This window comes from Eschrichtius robustus, chromosome 20, assembly GCF_028021215.1.
Source record: "Eschrichtius robustus isolate mEscRob2 chromosome 20, mEscRob2.pri, whole genome shotgun sequence".
Classification (NCBI taxonomy): Eukaryota; Metazoa; Chordata; class Mammalia; order Artiodactyla; family Eschrichtiidae; genus Eschrichtius; species Eschrichtius robustus.
In genome coordinates, this window is record NC_090843.1 from 40,560,681 (window position 1) to 40,582,876 (window position 22,196).

A 22,196-nucleotide genomic window follows, 5' to 3' on the forward strand; every position below is an offset into this window, starting at 1 on the left:
GGGTGGGAGTGGGCAATGGCGGAGGGAGAAGCTGGAACTGTCAGGCACTGGGGCTGCTGAAGCGGTGGATTGACCCAGAATGGGGAGCAGGAGAAGAGGGTGGGACAGAAGGCAGAGAGAGCAGAAAGTCCCCACCCCACCCCCCACCCCTGCCTGAATCCTAGGTCTGGCTTTGCTGCCCAGAGGCTGGACATCCCTGAGTTTCCGTTCCAGTACGTAAAATGAGCAAGAATAAAATTCAGGTCTGGGGATAGAATAAATCGTTTAACTTAAGCCATAAAATAAACACTTTGGGGAGGAGAGTAGATCTCAGACCTGCCCCACTTTGATCTCAGGACATTTCCCATGTCCCCAGTGAAATCCTTTGCCCCCTGTGTGTTAGGGGCTGAGGGAGTCCACACACTCCAGCTGCTGGAGGAATGCGGACATTGTTTGCACCGGTTGCGGCACAAGCCTTAGGGTTCCCAGGTATTGCTTTCAACAAGCCTGTACTGAAGGTTTGCTTTGTGCCAGGCACCAAGGCATATAAAGGCAGGTAACACTTCTTGCCTTCAGTGGTCTGAGAATCTAGATTCCTTCCACTGAAAGCCCCTATTTCCCACGATGCGTTGTTTCTGGCACTGTCAGCTTCATTTAAAAAAGGAAAACGGATCACTGTGCCGCCTTTATTGCTGAAGATGGCTTTCCTGGGCCTCCGTCAGCAGAATCCGATGTCCAGGAAAGGGGGGTGGGGTGCAGGGCTGCAGTGCAGGCATCTCTTCTTTCCCGCCCAGGCTCCCTTGTGCTAGCAGCAAGCATCCTCTGGGGGCTGTGACCCCAAGATGGCCCATCTGTGGGTAAGGTCATGGGGACACCCTCTCATTGGAATAGAGCCAGCACAGTAGCCCAGAGGGAGAGAAAATCTGTGACCTGTTAGGACTGCTCACCAGCCAGATACTTGAAAGACTGTCCCGGAACATATATCTCCCAGTCACTGCCTTGTGCTCTGGGCATGGACACCTTGTTTCTCAGTTTGTCATTAAAATCTTCATTTCTGGGAGAGCCAGGACTTTGCCCATAAAGAGTCCAGCATTGGATTTCAGTAACCCCAGTGAATTTATAATAATGTGCAGAGCTGCCCACCTCTGACCTCAGCTTCATTCATTTTCCAAGGGCTTTTGGACCAACTCTGTTGAGGATAAAATACATCCGCTCTAATCAATAATTTTGTAATAGAAATACCATGCACTTGATAAATCGACTCTAGTGCAATTAGTGACTAGCCTCAAAGCCCAGACCTAAGTATAAGTTAATCCTAAAGTGAATGGAGTGGGAGAATGTTAATGGTCTTTTAAATCAGTGGAATTATTTTCAGTGGGTGACACATCCGTGCCCGCCCCCTGAGCTGGTTGGCCTTCTCACATGCTGGCTTGGGAGCACAGGCCCTGCTGTCTGGAGGAGGGGGTGGGAAGAATGGTGCCCTTGAGAGCTCTATAACAGCACATAGAGCCCAATACAGAGGGGCAAAGGGATCCCCTCCCTGTGCTCTGGGCTGGGTGGGGGCACTGCAGGATCTGGGGAGCCCCAAAAGTTGGTGAACCCACGTGTTGGTGAGAATCACCAAAGGAGCACATACCTGGGTACATCGTGGTTCCATGGGTTCCTACAGAGCTAAGGCTGTCATGTCTTTTACCGCAGCTGCCCTGTGAGATGGGCAGAAAGGCAGAAGGTTTGGGCTCAATTTTACATGTTTGTTTTTTATGAGAAAGCTGGGCTACAGAGTGGTAACATGACATATCCAAAGTCACACAGCTGGTTACCCGGTTAGCGAGGCTTTGGTCAAGGGTAAAGAACCCTGAACTTGAACCCAGGTCTTTGGCCTCCTTTAAGTAGCCCTGGGAGGAACCATGTTTGTTCATGAAGGACTCACCTGCCGCCCAGACACCCTTGCACATATAGGAACGTCCTGGGAAAGCCCAACAGCCTCGGCTGCCAGCTCTGTGTTGGCTGAGGACTCAGGCTCCAAGACCTCACAGTCCAACCTTTCAGAGGTAGATTTCAGAACCAAACCCAGGGCACATCTGCCGTGGAGTTTAAATCGGCAGATATTTATTAAGTGTTCAACAACAGTAATTATTATTATATGTGATAGGTACCATCCTAGGCCTTGATTCAAGGTACTTTGGGCTGAATCAGAAAACCCAGCTCAATGTGATTAAATATTATACGGGATTTATTGGCTGACATCCTGGAAGCTCTATTGGAAGAGTGAGCTTCATGTGTTCAGGGCTCATTTTCTGCAGTTTTCTTAGCTTTGCCCTCCTTCTCATTTCGATATTGTCTTTTCGTTGGTTTCCTACGATGGCAAAATGGCTGCAGCAGTTTCCTGCTTCACATTACCCTGTCTAGAAGAAGAGGGGCGTCAGGTGGTCCAGAATTCTAGCAAAAGTCCAGAACTTTGTGCTGTTTGGTTAAGGCCTAGGTTATAAGAAGCAAGCACTGAGGGTGGGACCTGACCCCTCTAAACCCAGCTAAAGGAGCTAAAGGAGCTCCAACACAGTGGAAGAAGGATGGATTTCCAAAGGCAAATCTGGGTACTGATAAAAGGCGGAAAAAGAGACTGATGCTGGCAGCCCTGGAAGCTCATAGATGACTCCAGAGGACAGCCCCTGCCCTAGAGGCTCTCCCAGCCTAGCATGGAGACTAATGTGTACCTACAATATGATGCCTAAGCCCAGTAAAGGAGGAGCACAGAGCTGTGGGGGAAGTCGAGGAAGGTTTCACAGGGGAGCGAGTATCTATACTTTTAAAGGACAGATAGGAGCTCCCCAGGGAGCCTGGGGAAACCGCTTATGCAAAGCCACCAGAAAAGCAGAGTGATCTTGAAGTCCTGCAAATGGTTCACTCTGGCTAGAAAATAAAATGCATTGGGGTTGAGGGCAACAGCTAGCTAGAGAGCTGGGCAGAGTCAGAGCAGGGGGTCCTTAGTGCCATGCTAAAGAGCCTGGATTCACCTAGGTGACTGGGAGCCTCAGAGAGGCCTGAAACCAAGAAGTGACATCAGATTTGTTTGTTAGACAAGCCAGACAGCAGGGTGGATTAGAGAGACGAGAGGGGAGGCGTAAGGGCAAGTGACAAACCATGAAATTGTAAACACTCCATAAATGTTCGTATATAGCTGCCCAGTAAGAGGTACTGTGGGCCTTTTACTCTTCCCCATTAGCTGATTAACTCTGGGCTCAACGTCATGCTGGTAGGGGGACAGTGGGAGGCTGTCTAATGGGCAGTGGGGATATAGGCTTGAAGAGGTAGAGACAGGCTAGAGTCTGGGAGAGGGAGACCTTGAAAGCCCGATTGATATAGTCATATTGGTGGGAGAGAGAGGCTCATATTCTTTATGGCAGTGGAACTCAGTAAAGACAGAACCAAGTGAGGAAGATCAACCTGGCAGTGGCCCAACAAAGCACAATCTGACCCCTTAATCCCTGCGGCTGTGCTGGGTTTGTGGTCTGGAGCAACGGGAGGAGAGCAAGGCAGACCCTGGAGGGCATTCCATCACGGGGAGTCCACCTTAGTTTCCAGCAATTCTCCTTTGCTTCTGCCAACAAGTTGTTGTTCATTCCCTGCTCGGGGCTATTTGTTCCCATTCCTGTGCCCTCCTGGCAGCCACTGCCCTCGTCCTTTCTGCTAGTCCATTTCCCTCTGTCCTCATCTTTGCTCCCTCTGTTCAAATCTGGCTCAGAACACCAGGAAGCCACACCCGATTAACCCTCCCTGGGATGCCCCCTCCTTCGCTCTAGCTTCTCAATGTGATCTTGTGTTCTCAGTCTTCTTCCTGATTGGTGAGTTCTCCTCAATGAAAGGCAGGATTTTGAGTCTTTGGAAGATATTTTGCATGTTATCTCAGAGTGGTGCCTGCCTTCTCCAACAATACAAACCATCAATCCTCCAGGAGGCAGTCAGCCTCTGTTCTTAGTATAGATGAGTAATTACTGTGCAATTAGAGAAGGCGGAAAACAAAGGGGCCCTTTGTTCCTGGATGCTCATTAATAAATACAAAGGTCTCCCCTTTCCATCCTGGGATCCTGCCCAACAGGAGGTGGGCAAATAATGCTTTTGAACAGCTGCGATTGGCTGTTGCAATTAGATCTGTCAGGATGAGAGAGCCACAACGAAATCCACTCTACGGCATGGACCAGAGGGTTCCAGCTGGCATCTCAAAATTCAAACCCACCTGGGAGGTCCCTTGAGGGAAGGATATCTTGCAAGTGGTGGATAGAATGCTAAAGACACTTCCTAGCCAATTTTAATAAAATAATGGTAATAGTAATATGTTAATGATAACTCACATATATTATGAGTGAGTCATGTACTGTGCTAAGCCCACCCCCCTTATCCCATTTTATTCTCTTAGCCCTATGAAATGGGTGCTGTCATTCCCATTCCCATTTTTAAGATTTAAAAACTGTGGCTTAGCATGTGTGAGGTGGCAGAGGCAGGATCTGAGCCTAGGTCTGCCTCATCGGACAGCGTCTGTCAGCAGACGCTCCATCGTACCAATCCTGCCATACCTGCAAAGCTCTGCATCTTTGAAACATACCCTCAACAAAAACCAACCGCTGCCATCAGCTCAGTTCTCCATATCCCTGGTAGAGGAGAGAACCCAGTCATTTTCGGGAGGCATTATATGTGTTTTTTTGCACCTGCTTCTGCTGTTGCAGACTTGACATCACGGTTCTGTCTGGCTTTAGCTGACATTTCCGATCTGGCTTCTGGTCTCTGAATCTCTTCAGACCAAAGGCACACAAAGGAGGCCCAGAGGAGGCACCGTCGGGTAAGTGTGAGCCAGGCTAAAGATCATTATTAGAAAGGAGCCTTTAGCTAAAACAAAACTGAAGGAAGTTAGCCACTGCCTGAAGGAAACTAGGCGATGAAGCAGGGGAGGACGCTTTGGGCAAGACACTTCTCGGTAGGGATGAGTCAACATCCCTTCACGTGAGCTGTGAGGACTTAATCTGGAAGGTCGCTGGGAAGCCCAGCCCAGCCCTGAGGCTGGGAGGGGATTGGCCGCCCAGTTGCTGGGGCTTTGCCTTAAGCCAATGGCTGGGAGGGGCGGAGCCAGAGGCGGGAGCAGTGGGCTCCTCCGCCAATCGTCCTGCAGGGAGGCTGGGCTCCCAGTACCATGGCAACAGTACCATGAGCAGGGGCTCATTTGTTTTGTTGATGGGCAATTACTACGCAATTAGAGAAAGCTAAAAATAAAGGGGTCCTTTGTTCCTAGTTACTTATTAATATTAATAAAACGGTCTGTCCAGTTAACGCAAACCTGTGCGCCTGTGGTAGAGCCCACTGTGGGAGGCTTTCCCCATCTTGGCCGGGAGAGGAGATGCTCAGCCTTACCAACACACGGGACCCAGGATGCCCTGGAATCAGGGGGTCGGTCAGGCACTGACCCATGCAGAAGGAGTCTGGTCGTGTCAACCCAGCCTCCAGAGAAAAGACCACAAACACAGCAGCGAAACCAGAAAACATGGACCCGAGTTGGAAGAAACCTCTCGCCCAGTTTTGCTATGTACCCTTGGCCACGTTGTTCGACTTTTCTGGGTCTAGGTTGTTCAGCTCCAGGTGCATAAAATAGTCTCTAAGCCTTCCACTGAGGTAGCCCCTGAGATTTCAATGTCTCCTCTCCCACCTGGCTTGAAGGGAAACAAATCAGACTTGGAAATGACTTGCTAGAAGTTTACTTGGTTGTCCAGGGGTTGACCCCACAGCTTCTGGCATCTGGCCTTGGAGATGGAAACAGCTCAGAGACATCCCTTCTATCCCTTCCCCGTCCTAGGGGACGGATTGCCTTGTGGATTAATCAGATAAGGATGATAAGAGGCTTTTAAGAAGAAGCAGGAGAAGAAGAGAAGGAGGTGGTGGAGGAGGAAGAAGAAGAAGATGATGATAAGAGCGTAGAAGGAAGAGCAGGGAATCAGAAGACTTGGTTCCAGTCTGGCTTCTGCCAACAACAAGCTGGTTGATTTGGAGGCAAAGGATTTCAGACTGTTGGGTTCTTGGGCACCATTCAGCTCTATAGCTCTGTATAGGGCTGCTGTTTCCAAAGCTCTGGATCCCTTATCATTGGGAGCAAAAGGTTGACAGTGATAGTGCCTTAAGATCTGAGAGGAGTGACTGAAGAGAAAGCCAGGGGCTTCCAAGTGATGAAGCAACTGGTAGGGATGCATTTGAAAAAATCAGTCACACATTTTGTTAACGTGTGAAGGCAATGAGAGGGATAGAAATATTTCCAGACTTGTGTATCATTTAAAAAAAAAAAACCTGTAGTCAGATTTCCATCCTTGTGTGTGGTTGATTAACCCTTTAGGGTTTGGCACTCTGGATGGTATTCATTGATAAAGGTGGACCCGTTAATAGCTGTCGTCGATGAGCTGTGGAACTGGGGCGAACGCAGTGGTTCTTGAACTTGGCTACATGTTAGAATCACCTAGGGAGTTCTTAAAATTCCTAGTGTCCAGGCCACACTGTAGATCTATCAAATCAGAATCTACAGGGGGATGGCGGGAGGTGGGGGGGCACGGTGGGCAGGCCTCAGCGTTACTTAAAAGCTCCCCAGGCAAGTCCAACCTGTAACCATGGACTCAGATACCATCAGGTTCTTGCCAGATATGGAGCCTCAAACCATCTCTGTGACTTTGTCGTCAGCATCCCTACCTCAGAAACAGATAAATAGAGCCAAGCCAGACAGTTCACCCCAGCCTCCTCTAATGAGCAGGAGAGCTGGTCTGGGATCATTAGCCTGCAGCCTTGGAGCCCAGGCCTCTCCTGCCCACCATTGGTCCTCCCGGCAGGGCCAGGAAATCCACCCCTCCAGGATGGGCTGAAGGGGTCTTTGTCCTCATAGATGGATTCTCCTACCTCCCCCCGCAACAGGACAGCCCTGTCCTGGCTGAGATTGAGAGCATGTACACTTAGAACCAGCAGCCCGGAGCAACCATAAACAGGGAAGCAGCTTGACTGTCCCTCCTTGACTGTCTGATGAATGAGGGCTTTTTGGTAAGGTCGGAGTTTGTTTGTTATTAAAGACCTAATTAGAAACACGAGAGGGAGCTGAATGGCGCCGTGCTTGGCCAATTAGTGACATGTATGCGCCCGCTTTGAACTTCAAGGACACAGAGCTATTAGCGCTTACATCAAAAATGGATTAAACTCCTGTGCCTTTATAATCATTAAAGACAGGCTGCTCAAGTGGAAAGCCTTTTGTACGGGTCCTCAAGGGGCTGCCCCTTGGGCATCCTCCCCACCCCACCCCCTGGCTGCTAGAGCCCCAAACAGTGAGTTTCCGTGAAATGTGATCAGGCAGTAAATACTGAGGGTGCTAGGGCATGCCAGCTCCCCACAGGACAGCCCTCAGCGGACTGGAGTAGTCTTTGGGGACTGAGACCAGCCCTCTGGTTGCACTTTCTAGGGTGGGAGGGCTTCCTTTCTCTCTGGCAGTGCCCTTTCCACCTCACCCTGACCCCAGCAATACCGCATGCCTGCTTCGTGCTTAGTCTTGTTCTGGGATGTGGCACAGAGGAGGGTGGTCTGGTCCTCAGGTGAGAGGCTGACCCCTGTCTCCTGTGGCAGGCATGGCCCGACCTCAGGGAGCCCCCGGTCTGATGGGGGAGACACCCCCGCCACCAGGGAGCTCCCAATTTGGAAAGGGCAGCAGGACCCATGCCCTCGGGCGCTGGCATTCCAACATTGGAGCTTTGATTCCTTGTCGTTGATTTTGTGACCTCTGTGAGGCCAGGAAAGATCCAAATAAACAGAAGAAACCTTGTCAAACTATGATGCAAGGACGGACAACTGGGCAGCATGATTCAGTTTAAAAAGCAGCCGGGAGTGGCCCTGAAGACCAAGTGAGAGCTGGTTTCAGTCGGTCTGAGACACTGTGAGACCCTGGACACATCCCCTCACGGCCCCAACCCTCGGTTTCCTTGTCTGCAGCCCCAGGGCAATAAGACCCATCTTACAAGTTGTTAGGAGCGTGAACAAGATGGTGTTAAACGCCTGCCAATGCGCCTGGCGCGCAGTAGGTGCTCAGTGAATCTTAGTTCCCTTTCTAGCCTGGAACCCCGAGAAACCACAGCTTCTAGAACCCTGCGCCCCTTGCCTCCAGACCCTGTTTTGCCTGAACTAGTATGAGGCTTTCCCCCGCCCCACCTTTGCTAACTGGGACAGGGCATCACCTCATTCCTTCCGAGCTTTTCATCGTGACTGAGGATACCACAAGGATGTAGTTCTGGCCTCGGATTTCATAGCGTTTTCTGTTAACCTAGTTATAGCGCAGGAAGTGTACGCTGGGGCTGCAGTGAGTGGAATCACTTACAAGACACAAGCAAGGACCTGACCCTCCTGGCTGGGGGCGGGCAGGGTGAGAATTAGAGAGCGAGCACACACAGCACGGCTGGGGTGCCTGGGTACATGCGGGGAGAAGCCAGACTGGTTTCTTTTTTGAAAAGATAAAGAGATGGGTGTGCCTCGGGGACACAGGGGGTCACCCGATCAAAACACAGCCAGGCAGATTCTCAGGATTAAACTAGGAGACACTTGGAGCAGCAGAACTGTTTCGGAGAGAGAGGGAGTCCTTCCCAGGCCGCACGCTCTCTATCCTCCTTTCCCCCTGATTCTCAGGTCAGGGGGGGCTGGAATGGGAGGCTTTGGCATCGCCCATGTGCTGCCCCTTGCCCATTCTAACCTGTGTGGGCCTGGAATCTGAAACCAGTTAATTCAGGGAAGAGGCAGCCGGATGTGAGTGTTAAAACACCGCCTGCCTCAGCCAAACTATAAACATTTGTCTCTGGGGTCGACTTCCCCTCGTCTTCTGAAGCACTTGAGAGGCTCAGGGTGGAAGTGTTGTCAAAAGGCTGCTTTATATCCCAGAGGGATCCTGCTTTATATCCCAGGATCACCACCTTGCGTTCAATACTTGTGGCCTGAGCTGCAGCGGCCGCTGGGGTCCCTTCCTTGGGGAAGCCTGCTGCAGCCGGGCAGACAGTTCACACTGGCAGAGCGAGTGCCACATAGGCCCCAGGGACTCACGTCGTGGCCTCTCCTTCCCTGGGGCCCCTCTGCCCTTTCTTCCTTAGAACATGCAAACAAGGTCAGTCCCTCAAGACCCCTGGGGTCTGGGAGAAACAAGAACCTGATGGTGGCTCCAGAAAGTTCATTCTTTGCCCTCATGACAAAAGCTTGGTTTCTTTGGCCACCAGGCCCAGGCCCACTCAAGGCTACTGCATCCCCAGAATTTACCCCATGAGCAGATGGAGAAGCCACTGACCCCCTTCCTCCCCCTTCCCTCCATCCCAACCAACCCAGCCTAGTCCTTTGGGAAGAAGAGACACACCCACACCCAAATCAGGGCTGATAATAAAAAAGCATCGAGATGGAAAGAGAATGAGACGTTTTCTGCTGAGATTGTACAACAACGTTAAAGTATAAAGTACGGGCCACAAAGCCCTCCTCGGCTAGGTCCTTCGGGGGTGCTTGGGGCTGTCTCCTCTCACTGATCTGAGTGATAGTGTATCCCGGTTCACTAGTAACCCAGGATGTGAGGGTTTTGGAGCCGACCAGCAGTGAAGTTATCTCTTTAGGGGATGTGATTTGACTGGAAGCTGAGACCATTCTACAAAATAATGAGTCCCAAGTCTTAGGTTCCGCTGTCCGTCAATTCCCTACTTAAGATAGGCCAGCACTAACCAACGGACATCTGCACTGACCTCAGTGGTCTGAAGCAGGCTAGGTGTTGAGCAAACAAGCAGAAACTGCAGTCTTCTAAGATTGCCACCACGGAAACCGACAGTTGGAATGTTTGTGACACTGACTCCCTCAGCCCAGTGAATGAGCTGACACTCTCCATGTGTCCTGTGCAGTATTTATGATGAGCCAGGCATCTGTGGATGTGTCCAGACTTGTTGATACCAGGCTGAGTTTGTCCTTCTCAGTAATATATTGGTTTGTATATGGAGACAGGGAGAAAGAAATACCATCACACATTGCTCTCTCAAGCCTCCCCCAGTTTTAAATTATGTCTTCTCCTTGCCTTCTGAAATAGCTTGAATTTCAGCAGAGCTTAAAAAAAAAAAAAATGTTGTATATAAAATCGATTGTCCCTGCATCTGGGTCCCTGAACTGATTTGACTTTAATTTAGTGTGTCATACAGTTTTCCCAGGTTAGATGTAACTGCTGGCCCTCTCTAGCTACCTCTGCCACCTCCAGGCTAAGCTCCAGGAGGAAAGTTTGAGCCAGGATCCCTGGGACACAGTGGCCGGGCAGACTGCTGGATGCAATTCCCTCCTTGCCCTGCTGGTAGTTCACAGCTGAGTGTTTCTCCTTCCGTTATCAGAAGCAGGTGTATCTTTTCAGGCTGACCTTTCCCATCAGACCACCTGCATTAATTTACAGTAGGCACGCCTTCCAGAGGGCACAGTGAGACTGCAGATTGGGGTCGTCAGCTCTGTTTCAAGGAAGGCCTTGGCTGCCTGGCTCCCGAGCAAGGAGAGTTTGGCTGTTCAGAGGCAGGTCTCCGCTTCTGACAGCCACCTGGCATTATGGACCCAACACCCACCGAGACCCCCCCCCCCCCGTGTTGTAGGGGAATCGAGCAGGTTGCTCTTGCTCTGGAGAACACAGGGTCCCGTGAGAACCCGGAGGGTCCCCACCTTCCACACGCCCCCCGCCTTCCACATGCCTCCTGCCTTGAGGGGTCCCTTGCTGACATGAGACACAGGCTCTGCTGCTGTGGAGTTTTAATCCAGGCGGAGAGAAGCATGATATAGACAAGGTGAGTGTCGGAGGGGCAGTGACTCTGGCCTCTTTTCTCTGGCATCAGCCTATCAGCAGAGCCCCTCTACTCATTCCTTTTTCAGTCGCTTTCTTTAAATTCTCTAAAACAAACAAAAACCCCTAAAATCTAGTGTGATGAGTTAACACAGCCCTGCCCTCGAAGAGTATCACATCGGCTTATGCTCCGGGCCCTCCATTCTGCGGGAGCTGGGGGTTGGGAACAGGGCCATGACACCGTCCGCCCAGACTCCCCTCCCTTGTCCCTGATGGAGGCATAATGAGTTCTGCTGGGCAGCAGGTTACCTTCTGAGCTGGGCTTGCTGAGGACCGGCCCACCAACTGCGTTTGCCTGTGAGCAGCACACACTCCGTCCCAGAAATGTCCTGGGGGCCACGAGGCCCCCTCCTGAGATTAAACCTGGCAGCAACAGATAATTCACCAAGCAGATGATTGAAATTGTCTTGAGGGCTGGCCCTGCCTTTTGGCGAAACGTGAGACCCACCAAACGAGGACCCAGGCCTAAGGCTGGGACTTGGCAGGGCCCTGGCTTGTCCCAGATATGTGGGCTGAGCTCATCTGGGAAAGACTTTGGAAACAGTTCCTTTCTCTGGATCAGTAATAACCTACTTTTCAAGCCTTAGAGCCAGAGATGCCCTCCCAGGGGTGCCTGCCTTAGAGCCCTGGGCCCTAGCTTTCTGCCCCAGGTCCCGTGGCATCACTTTGGGATCATACAGAAGTACTGGGACTTCCATACCTTTCCTAGACCTACAGTGAGGCTGTCCTGATTCTCACTGCCCTCTCCCACGACTTCCCCACCCTCGGTGACGAATTCCACTCTCAGCCCAGCCCCTTCTGACCACAGTTGGGCAGAACCACATGCAGACTGTATGCTCTCCAGAAGGCAGGCATCTCCTGGGTTTGCTGTAAAACCCCGAGGGGCCCACAAGCTTTGGGTCCAGCCCCTGCAGGTGAGAGTCTGAGCCTGCAGGACAGACCTTGGATAAGGTCTTTGGATGGCTTTCCTGGGTCAGCCATCAAGGTGTTTTCTTCCCTTGATGGGCAGGAAGTTCCTCCTTTTATCTGATGCGAAGTGCCTCCAAATTTAATTCAAATGCGTTTCCTCTTGCTGGCCTCAGTGAGCTGTAGTGTCCTTGCTTTCCTGCCCCCCAGTCCCCAGAGTCCTTTCATCAGGTCCAAGGTGATTAAGTGCACCAGGTGGATGAAATAGATCCTTTTGTGAATCACTTCCTGATTTGTATGGCCAGTGAATTGTACTCTCCTACATCAGATTTTCCTAAATCTGCGTATGGTACCTGCCTTGTTGGGCTCTGCGTACACAGCTGTCTCAAATATAGGTGTATTTGTTTTAAACTTGACAAGTTCCAGAGCACTGTCTCTTTTGCGTTTTCGCCACAGCCCACAGAGTCAGGCTGAGTAGGGCAGGCAGCACTCACGTGTCGCAGGTGAGGACTCCAACAGGTGAGGGGCTGACACTCAGGCGTGTAGCCGGAGGTCAGGGCCAGGGTCGCACTCAGGTCTTCTGACTCCAAGTCCAGTGCTCCCTTTCTCTGCACCACAGCCGCCTCCCTGAGCATACCTGCTGCCTGGACCCAGAAAGTCCAGAGGATGCTGGGGGACGGCGCGAGGGGTAAAGCGGAGCCTGCCCAGTATTAAACCACCGCTGCAGCTGCTGCCCAGAGCAGCCGATGGGAAAGTGACCCTGCTCCCTCACAGCGAGCCCCCAAACTGCAGCTTGGCCCAGGGCTTGCCCAAGGCCACTTAGCACTCACAGCTTCTGCTGCAAAGATGCCAGGGTGTTTGCAGGACACTGCCCTCCTCTGGGACAGGAGTCAGAATGTCCGATTTATGAATCGCAGCCCTATTGATTCCGCAGCATATACTGAGACCCCTCCCTCCCTCCCCATCCCCCCCCCCCCACACACACACACACACCCCCTGGCTGAGCAGGAGACAGGCGCCCTTGCCCACTAAGAGTAATGTCCCATCCCCTCTTCCTGACCTGATCCCGGCCTGTGGGACATTTCTGGCCCCTCAAAATGAGCCTGGAGGCGACCTCCAAAGAGACAGACCATTGAAAATTGACTGAGGGGTGACTGGCACAGAAAGCACCCTTAGGTCAGGGGCTCGGAGTCGTGCCTCTCCCCCTGCCTCTCTCAAGGTCACAGCTTGGAGGGGAGGGCCTCCTCCTTTACTGTGTAACCAGCCAGTGTGCAGCGCGAGCCTCCCGAAAGAAGAAAATCGCTTTGTTCCTAATGCCTTCCCACCATCAGACAGCGGGAACAGCCGCCGACACGTTGGCGTGCGCAGCGCCCTGCCCCTTCCTTCCTGAGCAGCAGAGCCGTTGCTGGGTAGAGCATTCCCAGAGATCGTGGGTTCGGGCCATCTCGTTGGCTTGTTAACGTGCTTTCTGGAGCCTGGGTCTCCCGCCCACAGAGAAAGAGGGCGTCATTGACCAAAGAGCCCAGAGACCTGGCTCCTCCATGCCCTCAGCCTTTGAGGGTGCAGCTTCCACTGTCCAGAAGCCTAGAGAAAAAGGACCAGCCCAGAACCAGGTGCTTCTTGCCTGCCAGCTGCACCCTCGGCGGGAACCCACTGCCTGATCTTTCACCCTTGGCTGGGGACTGTCTGCGGGGTGACTCTGAGCTGGGGCTCCGGCATTAGGAGGGCAAGTGTATATTCCTGCGAGACTTAGGGTTTTAGAGCTGCATTTTAATACAGTGCCTTCTCAACCGTGATACTGGCGTCATTTGATGGAAGAAGACTGAGCGGGGAGGGGCAATGTAGGCCTAAGAAGAGCTGCTTACTGTGAAATTCCCTTCAGGCCAACTCTCAAGCCGCAGGCCCCCTGGGCACACAGGATCGTGAGAGGTAGCCAGGGCTGGGCCGAATACCACCAGCCCTCCTGTCTTCTAAGCCTCCGGAGGGGCATGTTTCAGGACAGCATCCTTCCTTCCGCGGGCATGCCGCCTCCTGTCTCCCAGGCTGCCTCCTCTGGCTGGATTAGTCTCTGCATGGCCCTCCCCCTGCTGGAAGGAGCCAAGACGGAGACCTCCCTTCTCCCTGGCTTCTAGATAGGCGGGCTTTGCCCACTGTCCTCCTGGATCCTCATCTGGCCACAGGAGAAAGAGGTCAGAAAGTCTTCCTATCTTCCACTGTGGCCCCACTGCCCACACCACTGCTCTCCACCCTGAAACAGAGCCGGCTAGGTACTTTGTTGGTTACTTGGTATAGGAGTGGGCTCAGCTGCCTGGGTGAACCAGGAGTCCACTGTCTGAGCTCCCTCAGTTTTCCCTAGCCCGGAGGAAGAAAGTGTGTGAGACCAAGATAATGCTGCCTTTTGAATATCGCAGCTTGATGCTAGCCTCCTTGAGTGAGCAAGGCCAAAAGTTATCTGCAAATTTAATCTTCTGTATTCAAAAATCCCATCCCTTTTGTCTGCCAGTGCCTTCCCAAATCAGCAATTCACTTGCTCGAAGCCTCTGTGATTTTTATTCTCTTTAACCTGTTCTTTCCATCGGCCAGTTTCTTCCTTTCTCAGCACAGCTTCCAAGGGGCCTGACCTTGGGGCCTCCTGCCCTAGAGGGCATCCCAAGGTAGCAGCTTGCCTTTTCTCTGCTGAGTCGAGGGCCAGGCCCAGCGTGGCTTGCTCTCCTTTGCATCTTCGTGTCCCGTCCCAGTCTCCCACCAGCCTGGCTGGAGTGCATCTTCGATCTCTTCCCATCCCGGCGACAAGTGGGTAGAAATCAATCCACATCTGGCTCTTCAAGCGCCCCGCCCAGAAGTGAGGGGCTCCAACCACAGGTCCGCGGGGCAAGGCCATGGCCCAGAGCAGACTTGCAGATGTTCTTCCCTTCTGCCACTGAGGGCGGGTGGCCACAGGGCAGAGGGAAGTGCCGAGGGGGGCAGGAGGGAGAAGACTGTTGTGAGGAGCAGCCCCTGGGAGCCATGGAAATGCGTGGAACCCAGATTGTCTGGTTCTGTGAGATGGGTTAGCTGTAGCCCAGAGCTGGCCAGCCCCAGACTCACCTTGAGCTTTAAAAATCAATGAGAACTTATTTTTACAGTTAAAAAAAAAATTTTTTTTTTTTCCATTAGGGAAAAGAAAAAGTTTAAGCTACTAAGGGGAAATGAAGATGAGACACAATTAACCTGGTTGACAGGCTGTGGCCCTTGCTGGGGAGGGAATGATGGAATTTGGGGGAGGCTAAGGGAGGGAGCCCGAGGCAGTGTCTCCTCCCACTGCCCCCTCCGCACTGCCACTCTCAGGTTCTGTGGGTGTGAAGTCCCATCTCTCTGTAGCGAAGGTACATTCCTAGCTCTTTTCCTGTCTGGAGTCTATATCTGAAGATAACCAACAGAAAGCAGACATTTCGGTCAGATATGCTTTAGTGATAAATTGGTTCAGTCAGTATGCTCTGGATTCATACTTCTTTGTCTTTTTTTTTTTTAAAACGAAAGGAAAAAAAAAAGTTTAAATCCCCCCTTTCCTTCTACTGCAGGAGGTGAGTGTGTGGGTGTCCCGTAGAATCATTGGCATTCACTCAGCTTCGGCCCCAGAGCCTCCAGATTCGACATCCCCACCCCATCCCCTCCCTCCATCCCCTGCTCTCCACCCCAGAAGGGAACCCTCTGCCACCATCATTACGGTTATGTTAAGATGCCCAAATTTTCCATGACATATCCCATCCTCCGACCACGTTCAGTATTGATGACTTTCATACAGGGATATAAATGGGAGGGGTGTGGGAAGGGAGGGAGTAGCCAGTGGGGAGGGGGGAGGGGGGAGGGGGTTGGGGGGGGAGGGGCGCTGAAGATCTTTTTTGTCTTTTTTTTTGTTTAAAACAAATTTGTCATTTAATGGATCCAAAAACAAACAAAAAAAGAAAAAGTGAAAGAAAAAGCAAATCAAAAATCCCCTCCCCGAAGATTTTTTTTTTTCCTGGACACAAATTGCTTTGTTTCCTGTCACATTTTAATATCAATATTAACACAATGTGTAGTCTAAAACTAGTTCCTTTGTAGTTTGCATGGGATGTGAATGCTGTCTCAACGTGCCCAGATCTAGACAAGACTGCATGAGCATCAATTCAGATGTGAAAAAAAAAAAAAAAAACTCTTTCTCTCTCTCTCTTCCATATATATCTCTATTTCTATTGTGATAATTTGGTGGGCAGTGAAGCACCTCCGGTTGGTTGCCGTAGTGTGTTGAATGATTGTTTTTTTATTCTCTCTATTTTTGGAGCTCCGAGCTTCTTAGTAGTAGCCTGGGCTGAGTATTCTTGAGTCCCTGCTGATGTTTTCGCATGGCCTTGGTTCAGTGTTAGAAGTTGGGCCTCAGCTGTTTTTCTGGAGTGTTTGGCTTGTAATGACCGGTGCATGCCTGGCTTCTGGCCTCATACCCAGCTCTATTCTCTGCACACCAGTCCTGAATAGCTACAGTGCTCAACCGAATTTTGGCGCGCCCGCTTCCCCGGCAGGCTCCAACCCGGCGCGGCCCGGAGGCTTCCCGGGGGCCAACAGCCCAGGACCTGTCGCCGATCTCTACGGCCCTGCCAGCCAGGACTCCGGAGTGGGGAATTACATAAGTGCGGCCAGCCCACAGCCGGGCTCAGGCTTCGGCCACGGCATAGCTGTAAGTACCTTCCTGCCCCTGCCCCTGCCCTCTTGCCCATCTCCTGTGGCCTCCCGGGGCGGGTGTGCCAGAAAAGCCCAGAGGTGGGAGGCCAGGAGAGGGCAGCGGGTCCCCATCCACATCATGTCAGCCATCCAGGGCTGAAGCTTCTTCGCTTAGGTGCTTCCTGAGCACCTGTGGGTCAGGCACGGTGTGCAGCCGTGGGTGAGTGGAGGGAGTGTGGGCAGGTCAGGTTCAGATCACCACTCCAGCACGTTCAGCCCATGCAACCTTGAGCCACGTATATAATCCGCTGCTTCCCTGGCTGCCAAACGAATATAAGTGTTCCTCCCTCAAAAGATTGTGAGAGAATAAATGGAAACAGGATATGTCAGCTGCTGGCTCACAGTAGGGCCTCAGTATCAGCCCCCTCTCCTCGATCCCGGCCTCCTGGAGACTCATGTGCGCTGGGACCTTGGAGCTACAGACCCGGCCCCACAGGGTAGCAGCTTAGTCGGGAGAGTCACCGCCCAAGGTCCAGAGGCAGCGCCGGGGCCTGGGACATAGCATGGGGTGCAAGCCCTGTCCCAGGAGGTTTCCTCCGCTAATGTTTCTTACAGTTTCCAGGTTCCAAGTAAGTTCCCATTTGCGTTCTTTAGCTGCGCCTGCCCCCGAAGGCCAGATGCATTTGATATTTGTATGCTCTGTGGTTCTATAATCTGACTAATCCAGGCAATGGAAATTTGCTTAACAGATTTGCATGCTGTTTTCAGATTGTATTGTTCTTCCCCCTCGCAGTGTGTGTGAGCATGAATGTGCCTGAGCCCACTTACTCGCTTGTCCCTTCCATTTGGAAAACAGAAAATCGGCCAACCTCCCCATCTTGGAGGCAGTTTGATTTTGAGCTGAGTTGGGAGTGTCTGCTGTCCCAGGTCATGTCCCTGTCGGGAGAGCCCTGCCTCCCGAGCTGTGCTGGGGAGAACAGAACAAGGGCAGACGGTCTGGGCACCAGGGCAGCCCGTCCCTGACCCTGGTGTTAGAAGTCCTCTATCCCCACCCCAAACGCACGTGTGCACACTCTCATGCATGCACACACGCTCTCTCACACACACACACACACACACACACACACACACACACACACACACATTCACACACTTCTGCCATCCCTGGCCTGCGTGGTCCGGGTCCTTGTTCAATTCCACTCCCGAGCCAATATCACTTAAGGCAGTAGTTTGATGAGTCAAATACCCTCGGATCAGCTGTAGTACCAAATCCAGAGTAGTATTATTCAGCTTAGAGCTGCATCAATTTGGGAGACCGTCTGTCACCACGTAGAACACAGCTCATTTCCATCGTCAGTGCCCGGAAACACAGACCCTATTTGTTCGTGAAAACCTCGGTCTCTGACCTGTGTGCTGTGATGGTTTCTGAAATAAGCACATCAAGTCACGTTTGGTCTGCACGGGCCTTGCTTTCTCCCCAGCTGGAGCCGTTGGGACTGGGGACAGAGACACTGTTATCTTTGCTCTCTGGGGCTCAGGGCAACAGCGCTCATCATTTTCGGCGCAAGCCCCGCTTTCCTATCACCCACCCGCCCCTGTGAATCTGGCTCTCAATTTTCCCCTGGGTGAGCGGACAGGCCGGGGGTGGGGAGTTGGGGCTGGGAAGGATGTCATTCTGGCCCCTCATGGCACGGTGTCTCAGAATTACATATTCATGCTGGCAACCACAGTCTAGTCCTAGAGATAATTTCCTTTCCCAGAATATGACAATCTGTTCCCATGTATAGTGTGCTGATGACCTTAACAATTGTGCAATTTTAGGGACCTTTGATTGCAACGGCCTTTACAAATGGATACCATTGAGCAGGTGCTTTCGTTGCCATCTCACTCTGAGGTATTACCTTCTCTGCCACGTGTCTCGCCCGCTGGGCCTGTCCGTACATGTATGCGCCCTGGGCATGCAAGTACGCATGGCCCTGGTCTCCTCACGTCCACATCTCTCCTTCCTCTTTCTGGACCCCTTTTCAGGGGGGTGGGGGGCAAAAAAATCCGGTCTTTTAACCTCTCATCCCTCCTCCAGCTTAAAGCATGACCCCACTTTTTTTCTTTGATTCTTTTGATTCCTTTTCTTTATCTTTCCCACCCCTCATCTTTCTCTGTCTTGAAATACCGTCAAGAGTATGGGAAACTGGAAGGAGATTTTGTGCTGTGCCCGTCCCAGGGGGACGGAGGCAGGGAACCGCTGGGCTTCTGCCAGGCCTGGGGATGGAAAGGCGGGCAGGATCCTGCGAGCTGGCCTTGTGGGTTGCTGGGCCCTTTCAGCTCCCCAGAGCTCGCTGGGCTCAGCCAGTGGGGTTCATGCAGTCAAACAGCCAGACTCCATCTTTTAGTGGAAAGAAAACATTTTTGCCAGTAGCTACTGAGTAATTATCCAGATTACCGCACGAAAAGCAAATGAAATTAATGACATCACCTGCGTTACATGGATTTGGATCCCTGCCAGTTTCCTAACCTTTTAAACTGAGCTCAAGTTAATTAAACATTTTTTAAATCACTTTGATGGGGATATGGAAGGGGTGGAGTGGAGGAGAGGGGAGGTTGGGGCAGTCAGCGAGGGAGCCTTTTGCCACGTTCTCATTGAAAATGAGTATCCGTCATTCTCCGGAACAGCACCAAGGAGGGAGAGGGGTTCTCTCGTGAAAGCTAAACGTGACCCGTGTTAGCGAGTTAGTCTGAGGTCTTGAGATGTGAGTCTGTTTCTTTGGAAGAGAGAGGGCGACAGCCAAGGCCTGGGAATGGGTCCCACTCATAGAATCCCAGCTGGGGCATAAGCGCCTTTCACTCCAGGAGCTGGGACGTAAAAGAAGCAAGGCCGGCGATGGATTTGCCACTTTGGTTTGCAGTCAGCAGGATGCCCCTCTTGTAGAGGGTTGCTTCAGGCCCCTGAGCCAGCCAGGACTCAGTAGGGTGGGGCCCAGCTGGGGGACCAGGTGGAGCTGAGCTCCATAAATCTCTTGAATTTCTCTAATATTGCTGCTAAGGAATCACCTCAACTAACGCAACTGCCTCTCTTAACCAAATAAACCCCGTGTGTGAATTCTCCCCACCCCTCGCCTACACTTCCCTTCCAGCACTGACCCAGCCGTCGCTGGCCGGCCGGAGCCAGAGGCCACTAACAGTGTGAAGGAGAGCTACTCACGACTAATTAAGCTGGGTCTGGGGGCCCCAAGGGAACTAAGATTCCTCTGAGAGCAAGGCAGACTGATGTACCCAAGAACGTTGGGGATGGAAAGTGGCTCCAGCCCTTTGTAGAATCAGTTGATGAGGGGATTGAACAACTGCCAGCGCTTCTTCCCTCCCTCCCCTGGAAGTGGAGGGTGGTGTAGGTCTCCTCCCACCTCCTCCCCACACCCTCCAAGGCCTCTGCAGCGTTTCCATGGGGGTCGGGGGAGGGCCGAGGCTGCCCCCAGCGCAGCCTCCCTCATCCACCTTTAGGACTCAGAAGGATGGAATAGACGAGAGTGGAGGTAACCACCTGCCCCCTCCAAAATGATTAAGTGGGCCAATTGAGTCACATGGCCGCACCAAAACACACACTTTGTCCCCAACACAGGTGACCCTCAGACATTTAGTACCATCCATGAAGGAGGGGCCCAGGCTCACAGTCAATTCAGGGAGATTTGATTGGCAAGTCTGTGAATCCCGGGCCTGTTTTTATTTCCTAGAACCAAAGCTGGTTATTTGTTGTGAATGTTTTTATGTGTCCTGACCTTGAGTCTTTGGTATGTAATATGATTTTTTTTAGTAGAAATTAGCATTTTCAGTTATTGACAGTCATTGATGGGTATCTCATAAAGACAGAAGTTTTTAAACATTAAGCTTTGAAAACAGAAGCTTAACCAGAAAAGGCTAGTCACTAGTCACTGTGCAATTCACCATTCCACCTGAAAACCCAGCATGACCACATCTGCTGACCCCATTTCCCACCACTACCTCAAGAATTCTACAGCAGCGTATCGAATCAGCAAACTAGCAAGCCAGCAAAGTGAGCTGCAGAGCTGCCCTCTCCCCAGCATCAAGCGTGGCTCCGATGTCACAGCTCAGGCTGTGACCCCAGTCAGCGCTTAGCCTGGCCATTTCCAAATGTCCTCAGTAGCCCAGTGTAGCCATACTTTGAAAGCTCTAGTTAAGCTGGGACGAAGTGAGAGAGTAGCATGGACATATATACACTACCAAATGTGAAATAGATAGCTAGTGGGAAGCAGCTGCATCGCACAGGGAGATCAGCTCGGTGCTTTGTGACCACCTAGAGGGGTGGGATAGGGAGGGTGGGAGGGAGGGAGACGCAAGAGGGAGGGGATATGGGGATATATGTATACATATAGCTGATTCACTTTTTTGTACAGCAGAAACTAAGACAACATTGTAAAGCAATTATACTCCAATAAGGATGTTAAAAAAAAAAAAAAGAAACAGGAAAAAAATAAAAAGTTGGAGTAAATGGTATGCTTGCCTGACATTTCTTCTTTCTCCTCCCACCCCCACTTTTTGTTCTCTTCTGGACACCCTCGACCTTCTGTACCCTGCAGAGCATACCTGGATGTCCAGGCAAGACTGGGCGAAGTTTCTGAGTGGCCCTTTGTTTAGGTGATGTCATCAGACCTGTTCCCCCACCAGCCTCAGTCCCCATCCCAACCAGAGATGGCTCACTTCGGATCGAGGGTTGACTACATCTCATCATCTCATGAATCTGCTGTAATATAAGACAACAGCTTTTAAATGTGTATATATCCCATGATTTTGGTTTTGTTTTGTTTTTGTTTTTCTTGATGGTTTCCCTCCCACTTCTCTCTTCCCCCTTCTCCTTTTAAATCTCTTCAGATCACATTTGGTAGTGATTTTGACTTAGTGCAGTAGTCATATAGCTTTAATATCTAGTTAAAAGCTAACCATAGTATAATTGTTATATTAAGGTATTTTTTTTTTCTTAAAAAAATTTTTTTTTTGCTTGTTTTAATTCTGTTCTCACTTTTCAAGGATGCTGAGATGGTAATATTACTCTCAATATTTTGGTACCAATTCTGAGACTGTATGAATTTTCAGGTGGAATTTGAGCACACACAGAAGCGAGGTTGTGAAATGTGGAGCGGGAGGTGGGCGTCGACTTTCTACTTTGCGTTGTGTAAGAAGTGAGATGTCGTAGGCTAATTAACAGACTATAGCGGTTCTTTTTTGTGCTGTCTCTTTGTTAACCTAAGTATATCTATTTTCGGCAATAAGGTAAGGACGACCGGTGTTTTGAGTGTCCTCCTTTTCTATAAGTGCTTTTTTTCTGTTGAAAGAGGTGATATTATAAGGTTTTTTGCAGTTGTGAATTCTAAAAAAAAGAAATGTTGTAAATACAATTCCATTAACTACATAGAAACTATTAAGAAAGAGAGAATCAAAAATATTTTTGTGAGGGAGTCGGTCCCCGGCAGTTTGATGGTCTGTGGATGGATTAGGGGAGGAACAAGAACCAAGTCAGTGACTGAGACGGAAGAACACCCAGCTGCCAGGCCGACCCCGCGACAAGTTAGAACACTGGTTAGGTCCTCTTGTCTGTGTGATAGACCTAAGAACTGTATTAGTGTCATACCAGCATATTAACCTCTCGTCTGTGCACAGCTTCCAACGTTACCGTCTAGTTAGATTTTTATTTAAAATATGAAAAACTGCTTTTCCCAAGACGTTTTTTAAAAACAAA

General features: G+C 51.1%; 1 protein-coding gene across 3 annotated transcripts in view; it reads left to right on the forward strand.

The window, feature by feature from the left end:
• MSI2 (musashi RNA binding protein 2) overlaps positions 1–21,399 on the forward strand; it is a 387,038-nt gene extending 365,639 nt beyond the window's left edge. Inside the window, exons 12-14 of one of the 3 annotated variants that reach the window (XM_068531153.1) lie at positions 16,258–16,466; positions 18,272–18,344; positions 21,040–21,399. In XM_068531153.1, the coding sequence (XP_068387254.1) occupies positions 16,258–16,466; positions 18,272–18,313 (251 nt within the window). In that variant the 3' untranslated portion in view covers positions 18,314–18,344; positions 21,040–21,399. The remainder of the gene's footprint in view (positions 1–16,257; positions 16,467–18,271; positions 18,345–21,039) is intronic. The other 2 variants (XM_068531155.1, XM_068531154.1) reach the window with 2 other exon arrangements.
• The last annotated feature ends 797 nt before the right edge of the window (positions 21,400–22,196 follow it).